We start from the raw sequence: 15032 nt of genomic DNA on the forward strand, positions 1-15032 counted from the left end.
ACCCACCTTACAAAATTATTAATTAAACCAATAACAAAGAATACAAATGAAATGAATGTAGCTGCATTGTGGTCTTCTTTTGGTTAATGGTATGTTTTAGCAGAGAATGCCCTGGCCATGGTTTCCAGTGCTTGCTGGTGATATCTAACTGTGGTGCATGATGGGAGAGAATGTACCTGGGTGCATGGTAACTGGTAACACTTAACTCTCTAAGGTCTGGTGAACTTGGTCAGTGTTCCTGCTTTCCTTCCTACTCCACTCTTCCCATCTTCCACCCCACCTTTAATTTCTGTCTTACAAGGATACATGCCTGCTGCCCATAGACTGACATCTTCCAGTTGTTCCCCTATTCCCAAGCATGAAGACTAAACTCTCCTCTATTTCTCCTTGACATGTTCCTTGATACCTCCGAGTCTACACTGACTCCTGCTTGCTTTGTGTAACCTCTGTGAATTGGCTGCAGGAGGCATGCTTAGCTTTCTCTGGACTTCTCCTATGCCTGTCACTCACTCATGAGGCCATTGCAGTGAACCCACTCAAACCGACGGAGGTTTATCTCAACCTTAAGTGCAGCCAAAATGTTTTCAGACAAGATTATTTACGTATTTTCTTATTGGGATAATGGTTTGTTTATCAGTTTATTGATAGTTTTATAAATAATTTTAATATGTGTATTCAAAATGTGCTTCTAATGGTTGCCCTCTTGTTCTAAACTGTTCATGATGTAACATTTTGCCAATTAAAAACCCAAAATGAGACCTGTTTGTCTCTCACCCTCGCCTAGTACCATGTCCGATGCAAGTGTACTTAAACACACATATATGCAGATTATCTGAAGCAGGAACACTGATCCATAATTGCTTGATAATTTTATCTGTGGTGTGTTGCTTTACTATCTATTCTCTTAATGTCATGTTCTACTGTGGATTTTAGGTCCAGTGTCCCTAATTCGAATGTAGGCATAAAAAGCCTCTTACTAGATTTTGTTGTCAGTTATGTTGTCTTACCTTTGATAAAACTTGAATGGACCCTAAGTGAGAAATACCCAACTCCCTTCCTGAGTTTATGTTTTATGTTTAGCAACTTGAGCTTAATTCAAAATCTTCCTACTTGCAACCTTTTCATCCCTGAAATCCCTATCTAAATCACTGTTCTTGAACTCTTCCCTTTGTGTTTATTTCTACTCCCCGGGTATTTCTTCTGCTGTCATTTTGTCTTTTGGATTCCTGCCATTGTCCTAAGCATGGGTGTTGAGATTACATCTTGTGCATGCCTTGCATGATCCAATCCAGTATCTCTTTTGGTGTTGACTTGTTTCTTCTCTTGTGCCTGTACACCAATTATATGTGTATGTACATGTGTGTATCTATATGTATATATAGAGATATATGTGTGTGTGTGTGTATATATATATATATATATGTAGATATTTCTGTGTTTGTTCCAGTGATAGTGTGAGGTCTTGAGGCTGTGTCTACTCTGAGTCTGAAAGCATATCAGATTGTACTTTCAGTGTACTCTAGGTGGTGTTTTCCAGGGCTGGGATGTGACAGTGTGGTTCCACACATATGTTCACATCAGCTGGAAGTAAACAGCATTGAGGTTGGGTTTGATACTCAACTCAAACTTGCTGGTGGCCTTCCAGTCCTCATTACTGCATATACATGCATGCATAGTATTATTGTCATATGCATGCATGTATATGTTTGTGTATTTATCTTATGCATGACGTTTGTGTATTGTTAGTTTGTAGATAGTTTTTGTGGGTCTCTTGCAGGTCTGAATCAACTTTTGTATGAACATGTCTGAAATATCAATGACTATACAAAATAAAATTTTCTGTGTATACACACACCATACTTGTATGGTCTGTATTATCCACAGTTTTTCTTTATGTTTAGTTTTTGGACAATCCACAGTATGTTTAAATTCTTTAATTTTGTCTGTACAGTGCATGTCATGTGTTACCAAGCAACCGTTCTCTTGCCATTTTATCTTATTATCTTCCCTTGTGTTTTGTTCCAGTTCGCCGTGTCCCACCAAGGTTCTCTATCCCACCCACTAATCATGAAATCATGCCAGGTGGAAGCGTTAATATCACCTGTGTGGCTGTGGGGTCACCAATGCCTTATGTAAAGTGGATGTTGGGGGCAGAAGATCTGACACCTGAAGATGATATGCCAATAGGAAGAAATGTCCTAGAACTGAATGATGTAAGACAGTCAGCAAATTACACCTGTGTTGCTATGTCAACACTGGGTGTCATTGAAGCAATAGCACAGATCACTGTCAAAGGTATGCTCAATGGCTTATGCTTTGAAGGTCTAGGAAATCTAGACCTAACTGTTACCTTCAGAAAGTTTATCCTGAGAATTCTAAAATGATTCAGTTAATTTTTCAGTGTTTCAGAAGTGCATAGTCTAATTATGCATGTGGTAATCCATTAAGATACACATATCCAGGTACTTAAAGTCTCCCTTAAAGTTATTGGCACCCCAAATAGGGATAATAGTCAAAACATGTAACAACAGGCTGGCCACACACACTAACCAGGCAAAATGAGGAATGTGGCTGTGGTGAACCATTATGGCAAGATTGATGCACGCAGGCTTAATGTTAGTCCAGAACTTTGATGACAGTCACATGATAGAAACGCCCAAATATATGTTACTAAACATATAAAGTCCCTGAAGGCAAAGGAAAAAGAAAAGAAAGAATTGAAATCAATATGATCTAATAATTTTTAATGGATTCTACCGTTAAAAATAACAATGCAAGTAGCATGATAGTCTATATTAACTTTGCCTTTTTTCTTTCCTTGTGAAAATCAAGTGCTCAAGAAATGTTAGTTATTTTTAAATAAATGCGCTAAATATAACCAAAGTAGTATATTCTAGATAACATTTTTGAATCAAGGGAAAGAAAATGAGTGTGGGGGGAGGAGAATGAGTACTGGTTGTTTTTTGCACAGTGTTCACTAAATTCTAGAAGACTTATGCAAATTGGGTCATACTGAGGATGAGGGTTAGTATAAATGTCTGAATACAAATTATCTTCCTTTTCTAGGAAGCGTGATTTTAGAAAATGCCACATGCCAATCTATAAATTTTGCAAAAAAAAACCGATGTTATAGTTGACATATCTCCAACCAAGCATATGCATTAAATATATGGCATATAAAACCAGTAATGTGACATGAGAACAAAGGTTCACCCTTGTCAACAGTAATAGCCCTCGAAGTTAATAATGTTGTATTGTGTATCTAAACTGCTCGCAGACTTACATTTATCCATACACTACAAATGTAAAATTGTACTATATACTAAACATGGTAGTGAAACGGATGCCAACTAAATAGGAGTAAACCCACCTTTAATTATCAATATTTCTTCTTGCATTAAAGAAATTCAGGGAGACATCTAAAAGAAATCTGAATCATTAACTTCCTTGAAAAATTCCTGACCAGGATATTTGAACAAATGACTTTTCTTGACTATTATTTTCAGTAAATTCTCTTGGTCAAATATGACTGTTTTCTAGCTTTTAGAGTAACATGTAAATATTGTATCACCTTTTTCAAAACCAACCATTTCAGCTTTAGATATTTGAATGTTTACTGCAGATCTTAAGGGGTTCAAAAGCAGGAATCACATTAAACTAATACCTTTTTCAACTTCTTATCTTTGTTTTCCTGTCTTTTCGCCCACTCCATCTCAAAAATAAATTAAACCTAAAGGTGAATCTTGAAGGCAAAATAATGTTAATGATAATAATTATAATGTGCTAATAAAAACCAAAGGAACAGCTTGAAAGATGTGAGGCAAATGGGTTCTGATGCATGCATTCCCTCGGTCACTTAAACAAGAATTACTGAAACCTTTTGAACATCAGGCCATGTTCTAAGTTCTGGGCATAAAGCAGAGATCAAGATGAACAAGTTTGCTGCCCTTGAAAAACTGACATTCTGGTCCTGTCATACTTTGTCTTCATGTTGACAGGGAATCAGGGGCACTAATTGGCTGATTCTATGGTATTCCCTTCTGAGTTTCCTCTCAAAAGTCAGCTGGAGAATTTTCCTTTCTTCCTAAAACCTTCAGTATCACTGTCCAGGGTGAGGTACTTCCAGAGGAGACCAACAAAGTGGATGGTTTGTTTCCTTAAATAGTAGCTTTTTGAGATGTGTTCTTCTGGTTAAAGAAAAAATTGGATTTCTAAAAAGATGGATTTAGTTGGAAATGTTTGTCTTGTGGCTATAATCACAGATATTGATAATGTAGAATGCAGAATGTATTTATTATTAGAAAATACTTTAAAAAGGGATTTGTGACTGTGCCTTCATTGAGTTCCTTTAGTAGTTTTCAAACATTTAGGAAAAAAATATTGATTTGAAATAACTAGTCTCTCTTACCTGGAAGTTCTTGGTTAGATTATTTCTAAGGAAATTTTAGCAATGTTACCTGCCATTTTTACCATTCTTTCATTTCGCAGCAACCTAATTCCAATTCAGCATGTTCCATATTTTATTATTTTCATTGTTTCTTGATATTTAATTATATCTTTTACTTCTTGAAGTAAGGCATTAATTTGCCAAGCTTTTGGAATAATAACAATAATTGCAACTAATATTTTGAGGGAGCCAGATGACATTCTAAGAGCGTTACTGGACTAACTCATTAATCTTCAGAACAAACCCATGAAATACAGTTTCTCAACTGTACAGTACAATTCAGTAATACACTTATTATTCCCATTTTTTTACTCAAGGAAATTAAATCAAAGAGAGGTTAAGGAATACATCCAGGATCATACAGTGAATAAGTGGCAGGCTTATGTACAGGCTCAAAGCAAAGCTGCTCTGGATGTTACACTCTTAAATGCAAAAAATAGTGTGCGTCTAGTAACATGGGATTTTTGTCAGTTATGCATGACTCGCTGTATCTTCCTGAAAACTTAGAAAACTATCCTTTGGTATAATCCCATGCGATTAAATCTCCAGCCCATACATAGTCCTGTCCTTCTAATGGGAGAATCCATTAGTTCGTTTAGCGTCTTAGAAATCATGGGTAATTATTGTCTTTGTTCTATTCCCAAGCCTTACCCAAACCTCCAGGAACTCCTGTGGTGACCGAGAGCACAGCTACAAGCATCACACTGACATGGGACTCTGGGAATCCTGAGCCAGTCTCTTACTACATCATTCAGCATAAACCTAAAAATACTGAGGAACCTTACAAAGAAATTGATGGGGTGGCAACCACACGCTACAGTGTCGCTGGACTAAGCCCCTACTCAGATTATGAATTCAGGGTTGTTGCTGTCAATAACATCGGACGGGGACCTCCCAGCGAGCCCGTGCTAACACAGACGTCAGAGCAGGCGCCATCCAGTGCCCCGCGGGACGTCCAAGCACGGATGTTGAGTTCCACCACCATTTTGGTGCAATGGAAGGAACCGGAGGAGCCAAATGGCCAGATCCAAGGATACAGAGTTTATTATACAATGGATCCCACTCAGCACGTCAACAACTGGCTGAAACACAATGTAGCTGACAGCCAAATCACTACTATTGGCAACCTAGTGCCCCAGAAAACTTATTCTGTCAAAGTCTTGGCTTTTACCTCAATTGGGGATGGTCCTCTTTCAAGTGACATACAAGTCATCACTCAGACAGGAGGTAAGTGTAGTTCGGGAGAGGGGGTAGGGCATGAGGGAGAGGTTGGTGCCCAGAGATGAAAAGGGCAAAAACAAAAAATTGAGAAAAAAGGCTGTGTAAATTTTAGTATTTAATATTTATGGCTTCAAATTGAGAAGATTAAAATTGAGCTTTGTACGCATTTATTAGGAAAGTGTATAGTTTATAAGCTAAGATATGTGAAAAGGACTACTCCTTTCCACATATCTTATGTGAATGTCTAAAAGACCAAACAACTAGTTTGAGCAGTGTAAAAGAGGAATATGTTTAGCTTGTTTTCTTTTTCATTTGCACCCGAATGACTTAAATACTTCCACATGAGATGATGAGTGCCTCCCACATGCCCCAAATTGAGAATAAAAGGACTATACTCCTCTATACTAGCTACTCTGATAGAGTACTCTCAAAAATATGTTTCATTTTTGTAAGATAAGGTGGTTTAAGATAAAGTGAAAAAATAAAACCTAGGGACCACTGATATTTAAATGACTTGTGTTTACCAGGAAACCACATTGCTTAAAAATAAATATTCTCTGATTAGCTTTTGAATTTTTTAATGTCCTCAGTATATGAAAAAAGGCAGTTGCCAAGATGCATGATCTAAGTTTACCTAATTCACCCATCTTACTGCCTATTTCAGCAGACGCCGTAGTGTTTTATGAAGAACTTAGCCCTCCCATTAATTTTATTTTCTTACGAGGTTACCAAACCTTCCTGCTCTATGATTCAGAGTGATCAATTCTGCAGTAGGTAGGGAACATCAGATAGCTGCTATCTCCTTAAGTTTGTCTTGAGCATCTGAGAACTCCGTATTTGACTCATTGTGTTTGCTCCTCATAAACTTGCGTTGATTGATTAGTGCTTTGGCAGTATTTCATTGGTTTATTCTGAGCATCTTTATAAGAATCATATTACTGGAGATAGTGTCTGTGATCTGCAAGACCTTCTCTTTGCTAGTCCTGGGAATGAATTAATGAATTTTCTTATGTAGCAGAAATAGCAAACCCTTTATTTCTCTGAACCTCTGATTAGTTTTCATGTTATGAGCTTTGTGAATTATATGACTAGTTATGTTTTACCTATTTGCCCTTCCTACTAGGAATCTCAGAACATATTTACAGCCTGCCTGGCTTTATTTAATTTCATACTGTTATTTGCTCCTCACTTGCTTGTTCATGGATTTATTATTATCCCTAATACTTGTATGAAGGCAAACTACAAAATATGTTTGTCAACAGTTGTACTAAATATCATCAGTCCATCTCTCCTACTTGACTTTTGCAGTACTTTTTTAACATGGGCAGGCACCGGGAATCGAACCTGAGTCCTTGGGCATGGCAGGAAAGCATTCTTACCTGCTGAGCCACCGTGGCCCGCCCTTTTGCAGTACTTTTATATTTATTTCAGAACCAGCAAAGAAATACTGTAGGTTATTTGTACTTTGCAAAATGTAGAAATCTGGGAATCCTTTTCTACTTTTTCTTCATAAAAAGTGGCCAACGGTTATAGTATTATTTTTTTACTATACTACTTTAGCAACTCCATAATCATGAAAAGATGATGAGAAAAAGTATTGAAACTTATATTTTATTTAAGGTTTTCAAATTTTGCAGCTGTGATATTTGAAAAATCCATGGGTCTTGAAGTGACATGACCAGGATTTGAGTCCCAATCTACTATTTGTTAGCTCTAGGACCTAGGACCAGATATTCATCTCTTTGAGCATCAGTTTTCTCATCTAAAATAATAATCACCCTATAAGAGTTTGCGGATATAATATAGATAATGAATAGAAACATTTTATAACTTAATAAGTAATATAAGATTATCATAAGAGTAGCTGCTAGCATGAGCCAGGCATTGTGCTATAAATTCTGTAATTGCAACTCTCCCAAATCAGTAAAATTAGATCTGGAACCAACCCATTTACTGATGAGGAAATTGAGGCTCAAAGAGAATAAAAATTTCCGTAATTTGCCTAGGTTCATATGGTTAGTAAGTGGAAAAGCAGGATTTAAATCCACCATTATCTTTCAAATCAACAATTTGCCTATATGATAATTTTACTCTGTATGCCTGTAAGTGTCCAATAAATTAATAGACGCAAGAGAGAAAAACAGAGTGTGTAATTTAGACATGTTTTTTTAAGAAATATATCATTTGCTTCTGGAGTAATATTTGAGGTGACTATTAGATTATTCCAATGCAAAGCATATTAAAACATTTAAATATGAAAAATATGTCTATCTGAAAGATGTAGAAGGAATAACTTCTTTCATAAAAGGTTATTGTACTTGATCATTAAAATTGGCTCTGTTTTCTAACCACGAATTTAAACACAGAAATCTACAATGTTTCACAATTTTTATTTTCTGATGATAGGAGGATTGATTTTTCCAAGAAGCAAAATATTTTGTAGAACTAAATTTAACCAAAACATGGAAATCATGGGTGTCCTTGAATGCAGAACATTGAATGACAGACAACAATGTCTTCAGTAACATTTTATTGAAAGATATAGAACTGAGGTTTTAAAAGATCATACTTGGATTTTCTACATTACCAGGAGGCAAAATTAAACATTAAATTGTTTAATGAAACATTAAATCATAACTCAGTGAAGGGAACATAGTGAGAGAAGGACAGTTGAGTTAATATGGTGCAGGGTCTCTGCTTTCTGATGGTCTGATTTAATTTAATGACAGAACTTAGAAAATATAAATGAACAGGTCATGGGTATATTAGAATAGTTCTTTCCAATATCTTTTGACTAACTCTTTTTAACATTAGGATATTTCCAAGAACCTTCCATAATTGCTATATTTAATATCTATTGATTGAGAAGCTATATAATGGCGTAATGACTTATACCTGCCATGATCAGTAGGGCTAAGAAAACCCTCCAAAATAATGCAATGATTTGACCTATTCCATAGGCTTAATTAACAAAGCCCATTTAATGTTTGTGGACACCCGCCAAATACAATGTTAGTTCTGACCTAATTAGTGCTGAGCTGCTCCTTTTTCTTGCTGCTGACTAGCTAATTCTTAGAGTCATTGCTAGGGAAAAATATAAAACAATTATGAAAATTCCCTTAGATTGGTTATATAAAATTTAAGGATTTGATTATTTTCACTGCAATTTTATATCTTTTTAAAAATCTAAAATTTTGTGATATATGATAGGTATGGGTTGTAATTTTAATTTCATGTGCACTTTGTACCAGAGACATCTTTTAATTCATTCTCTGTTCATATTAAATGTTGTCTTATGTGCATATGTGAATAGATTATTTATCATCATAGTCAGACTGTGTGTGTGTGTGTGGATTTTTGTGGATTTTTTTAATAACTTGGCTCTGCTCCAGATAAATGTAAATTTTTATATCTTCTGGAATCTGAAAGGGTTCACTTCATTTCATTATCTTTAGTTCCCTGACATTAACATTCCTATTTTTATTTAAAATGAGACTCAGAAGACGCAGTATTTAGAAGAAAAGTGAGTATTAGAGGGAATCCTGACTTTTGATCTTGTCTAAGTCTGACTTTCACAGTCTAGTATAAATGGAAAATGGTGAAATGTTCAATAAAGATTATTTCCCTCTTCATTGGAAATATTAGTGCAGGTGACAGTATTAAGTTATCATTTGAATGGCCCTAATTATAAAAAAAACTTTGGTTAAGATGATTATTTCCTAGAAATATGTTTCAGTCTTCAAAATTTTCCATAGCTTTAACTTCCAGCCTTATACTCACTTGCCACTAGTTTGCCTTGAATATATTTTGGTTATATGGCCATTGACTAGAGAAATAATTTATTTTGTGCTAGAAAAAAATTCCCGTTATTGGAAAGCATTCTGTAAAGAACAGGTGAGCCCATAGTTTTCTCGTGTAGATAGTTATAATTAGGATATTGGTAACTCTGTTTTACAAAAGTGCAAATAGGACTCTGATTAAGAAATAAAACAAGTTGCATCTTTAAGCCTAATGTAGTAAAATTAAATTTACTTGAGGCCCATGTTAAATGGTGGCATTTTAAATCTTGTTGTCTTAATGTCTTTTTTTTCTCTGAACTTTCTTTGGAAATGTATCTGACCTCTAATTTTTCTGTGCATTTGGCATATTCTTTAGGAAAGTCTGCTATTTATATGTGTATAGCTCAATAGGTATAGGCCTCAATAACTAATAAGAAGAATCAACTTGAAACATTTTGAGGAAGTTAATCCTGCTGCAAATTCTGGGCATTACAAAATTGTAAGAATATAAAATTTAGAACATTTAGTAGCATTGTGCTTTAGGCTTCTAGAATTTTTAAAACCATTTCAATAGGTGTATATAAGCAAACTAGAGAAAGGCTACTTTCTAATAGGCAAAATTATTTTGCCCAATTTAAATAACTTTCTCTGAAGTTTAGCAATGAGAAAAGGTACTCTGGATATAAATACAACTTTATTATTACTTTAAATATATAAAGTTATATAAATACAACTTTATTTATTATTATTTGACTTTTTCTTACTGATATTTAATGACAGTTCAGAGTAAGATTTTACAGGTGTGTGTATATTCAGTTATTTATTTATTTTATCAGTGATCTAATTTTGTTTTACCACTACTATAATTCTGTTGCATTAATTGTTATTATTATCAACAGGCTAGACATATGCACTTCTAATTATGTACTTTAGTAAGCTACTAAATATTTTAACCATAATGGATTTTCTAGTCTTTTGGTAGTATATCATGTTTAAAATATGGCAAAGATGAAATTGTTGTTTAGCCATTTAGTATGTGTCAACTTTTTCTCTTTAGAGATGAACCCTGATTTGATCTCTTCTATTATCAGCATTTAAGAGGGCATGCAGTTTTTCTTTCATATCTTATTCTTTCTTCATTCTCTGCCTTTAGATATTTATATAGAGTATAATGGTAGTAATGCTCAAGTACTTTACATTTATCAATGGGATTATAATACTCTTATTTTAGGGAATTGATAGCTCCTATTTTTATTTCCTTATGGACAATTAAGTAATTCAGGAAGAATGACATAATATTAATATCATTTACAAAGGACATAAGAATTTCTTAAATATAATTTTAAAATATGTACTTGCATTTTTATTTCTACTTTCTGCATCTAAATTCTATATTTGGGGTTTTTAATCTACATTGTCACATCGCCTTTTTTTATGTAGAGTGATTACACCTAAGTTTATTGATGCATTCTCTTTTCTTTTTTTTTTGCCCTTGAGTTTTTCACAAGCTCAAATTTTCCAAGTTAATTAGTAAGGAAAATACCACAGTGTGGAAGAGGTCTTTAAGTAAAATGAAAATTAAATAAAATAGGTATAGAAGCAAAGAAGAGATAACCAAAGATAAAATAATGGCAATAAGAAAGTGCTACATGTAAAGACTACAGAAGCATTTTTAAATATATGGGTAGATAAAGAGAACCTGGATACAAATGTAAAACCAAACCTCTTTAGAAGCAATATTTTGTTTAAAAAAAAAAAGAAAATGAAGAATTCCCTATGTCTCCAAGTGATACAGAGGAAAAACAGTGTGGAGGAGTCTCCCCAGTCTTTTCCTCTACACATGTATTATGATCATTAGAGAGAATGTGTTTGGGGAATTAAAAAAATAAAATCCATTCATTTCATAGCCTTTTTCCTCTCCTTTGAATCATCAGCTTCAATGAGGTTGACACAGCTGAAAGGTGGAGACAAAATATCCCTGAGGTATTTAGTTGAGCCCACGATTCCCAAGAAAGTCTGAGAAGTGACATCCTAAAGGCATTTACTGAGCACTTATAGAGTGGAGAGTCTGATGAAATAAAAATATAATTTTAAGTATTGGTCCCCAGGCTGAATTTAGCCTGTACAGACATTTTGGCCCATATTGTGCATGTTTAACAATTCAGTTAATTTCCAATCATTAAAAATGGAAAGATTTTACCTAGAAGATTATCAGCTTCTGTTGAAAAATTGGGAGCTCTGCCAAGACTGGGCTGTGTTTGCAGCAGTCTGAATATGGCACCAGTCAGGTGGGGCATGCACCCCGCAGGTGACCCACAGCGGTCCAGTCCGCCCAGCCACGGGATCCATCTGATACCTCTGGGCATTTCTGTTTCCACCACAGGATCACAGCGTAACAAATGACATGACCCAACACACAATTTCAAAAGGATATTGGAGAAGCAGAGAAGAGAACCCTCTAGATTCTGATTTAGGATAGTTACTCCACGCCTTCTAACCACCACTGCTTTTGCCCAAGACTAGAAATGACAGCACACCCTCAGGGGCCTTGATGTGCCTTTTTAATTCATTAATAAGAGAGAGGGCCTCTTGATAAAATCAAACAGAATTAGATCAGATGAAACTTGTATCACTACACAAAAATGAAACATTGAGACTGAGCGTGTATTTTATTTAAGACAAATTAAAAGCAAAAAGAAAACAGTATAAATAAGGAAAAGCTAATTAGGTTTTCTAAATGTTTTCAATCAGTGTCAAATGATAATAAATTAAATAATTTATTATTAGAATGAGGCTTGGAGGAAGGGCGTAATATGCAATTATCCTGAGAGCAGTTCTTGAGTTGTCCATGTTTTTACATCTTGAACAATACTGTATTCAGGTTTGGTTTGAGTCAGGAGTTACCTATCACAGAGCTTCTTCTTTCCCAGATTTGTGGAAACTGGGGGAAAGAATGAAGAGGATAAAACTAGACAAAAAGGAGTGACTCTACGCATAAGTATATGCTTGTGTTTTTTCTTTTTTAGGCTGAGAAACCCTTTCATCATCTGAGTATTTGACTCCAATAGTAATTTCTTCATCTGTCTGATCATTCCCAGCTTCCATTTGTCCCTCCTGCCAGTGCTTTTTGGTACTTCCCTTTTAGAAGTAATGTAGTTTTCATTTGCTATTTGCCTGTTTTATTTTTATTTCTCTCTATTTCTCCTTCTGTTGCTCTCTGATCTTTTTCTTCTTTTGTTTCCACCTCTCAGTCTGAATGGCTGTGTTAGGTCACCCACTGGGCAAGTACTTAAAAAAAAAAAAAAAAGAAAAAAGATACCCTGCTTAGAAAGTAAGCTCCGGAGGCATCAAATTAATGAGAATCACAAGGCTTGTGATAAAAAGAGCAAGAAAAGATGATGAAGGCGACTAGAGATTTGAAGCATTGATTATTAATGGCTTTAGGCATCAATCCAAATATGAACCTGCACACACACACACACACAAACAAGTTGACAAACCAGACAGAGGAATAAAATGATTATTAGAAATATTAGAAGCCATTCTTGCCAACCCCTTTGAATTTATAATCTCTCTTAAACAAAAGGTATTTTTGTAGTCATACTTCAGAGAGATGACTATTAAAAAAAAAAAGAAGCAACACCTTTTATATCCTGAAAGGTCTCCTTTCCTAGAAAATGGTGTTTCAAGTACTATTAATATGAATAAAATTATGGTGTTACACATCGACTTCAAATTATATTATTTTATATGTGTTGAACGTTCATGCTCAATTTGCCATAAACATACTTTAGATGTTCTATTCGAATCTGGTCCAAAGCATTTTTGTTCTTATTTTTTATTAAATATACATGGAATTGTCGTGTGAGTTAATGGGAATACGAATGTATGTTCAGCTAACACACACTGAGACATGCCACGCTATCAGTGTAATGATCTAAATATTTAACAACCAGCAAAACTTGTGCAGCTACCAATCAGAGCAAATAAATATAACAGTAGCTGTGCCAATGACTCCTGCCCATCCTTCAATGGACAGAGGGCAACTAATGGGGTTAGTTATTGAATAGGAGATTTGGGTTAGTAAAACTTATTCTTGTACAATATTTGCATAAGGAGTTTTAAAGTAGAATGATTTCCCATTCTTCATCACCTCTTATAGATAGCCCTTCCAAATCGTCTGTTGTCTAGGTTCAGCGACTAATATGAGTGAGAATTGTAAATGACCTTTACTGAGTGAGTCATAGTTTTGATTAGTATATTCTGTAAACTTTTAATTTGTGTAGTAATTTAGCTCCATCTCACTTGGGATATTATGCTTTTAATGGATCTAGTGTATTAAGTATTTTAAGGTCATTTAGAAAGAAAAAGCAATTATTTGTAAATGATAAGTTTTTTTTCTTTTTTCACTTCTTTTTCAGTAGGTGGGTTGTTTAAAAAATGCTAGATGATTCTGATTGCCTCTAGGTTTTGTTAATGTGGTAGAGATGGGAATTTATAAATATAATTGGAAATAATATTGAATGTTACATGCTGTGCTAAAGAATAAGTCCCCATTTGGTTGTAGAAATAATAATCGCTTATATTTATTTAGCACTTTTTATATTTTAGGCAATATTTCAAGTGCATTGTATAAATCACCTCATTTACTTCTCACAACAACATCATGAAGGAATAATAAAATTATTTTTAAAATTGAATTCAGAGACTATAATATGCTATACTTGCAAACTTTACTCTATCACGTATAGACGTTAACTACTGAAGGACAAGAATAGCATTCATAATATTATCCTTGCCCCTAAAAGGAGGGAAAATGGGCTCATACATAGGATAAGTTGGACAATATAAGGCACTTAGCTGTCCATTAAGATGATACATGTGTACACATTTTGGAAAGGGTTAAACAGATGCAGTAGTGGAAGAATTTACGAATACCCGCGGTGATGGTGAGCTCAGTCCTTTGCCTTCCTGTTTTTAGTCCCAGGGCAGCCCCTAAACTTCAAAGCAGAACCTGAGTCTGAAACAAGCATTTTACTCTCTTGGACCCCTCCACGTTCAGACACCATTGCCAACTATGAACTGGTGTACAAAGATGGGGAGCATGGAGAAGAGGTAAGACCGTGCTTCTCCCCTTCATAATTACTTGCTATATTGGGCCGCTACTTTTGAGCATTCACACTAGTTCTATTGAAAGACAGATGTCTGCAGAGGACCTTGGTAGATTAGCTCATCAAAAGATGAACTTGACCAAAAAAACCCAGAATGCTTACTTGGATACTCTTGGGGGAAAACACAACTATTGCCCCTACCAAAACACATTTCTATTCAGGTTTCATGGAAGTATTTAGTTACAGAAGAACAGAAACCCCATGAGTCTTGGAGGCTTCCTTTTTTTTCTCTTATGCATAGAATAAAGTACTTTAAAAGGCCTTGGTTAGATGAATGTGAACAGATTGTCTTCAAAGAAAGATGTCCCATAGTAAATGCATATTCGTTTGCCAAGAATTATTTGATATGAATGTGAATATATATAAAATTTGAGTATACAATAAAATAAAATTGTAGATTATAGAAGGTATGGA

General features: G+C 34.8%; 1 protein-coding gene across 9 annotated transcripts in view; it reads left to right on the forward strand.

Moving 5' to 3' along the window:
- Positions 1-15032, forward strand: part of PTPRD (protein tyrosine phosphatase receptor type D) — a 685849-nt gene that overhangs the window by 503994 nt on the left and 166823 nt on the right. For all 9 annotated transcript variants that reach the window (XM_077148194.1, XM_077148192.1, XM_077148196.1 and 6 more), the window contains exons 7-9: positions 2026-2295; positions 5093-5674; positions 14429-14562. In XM_077148194.1, coding sequence (XP_077004309.1) covers positions 2026-2295; positions 5093-5674; positions 14429-14562 — 986 coding nt within the window. The remainder of the gene's footprint in view (positions 1-2025; positions 2296-5092; positions 5675-14428; positions 14563-15032) is intronic.

Source organism: Tamandua tetradactyla, chromosome 2 (genome assembly GCF_023851605.1).
Source record: "Tamandua tetradactyla isolate mTamTet1 chromosome 2, mTamTet1.pri, whole genome shotgun sequence".
Taxonomy (NCBI): Eukaryota; Metazoa; Chordata; class Mammalia; order Pilosa; family Myrmecophagidae; genus Tamandua; species Tamandua tetradactyla.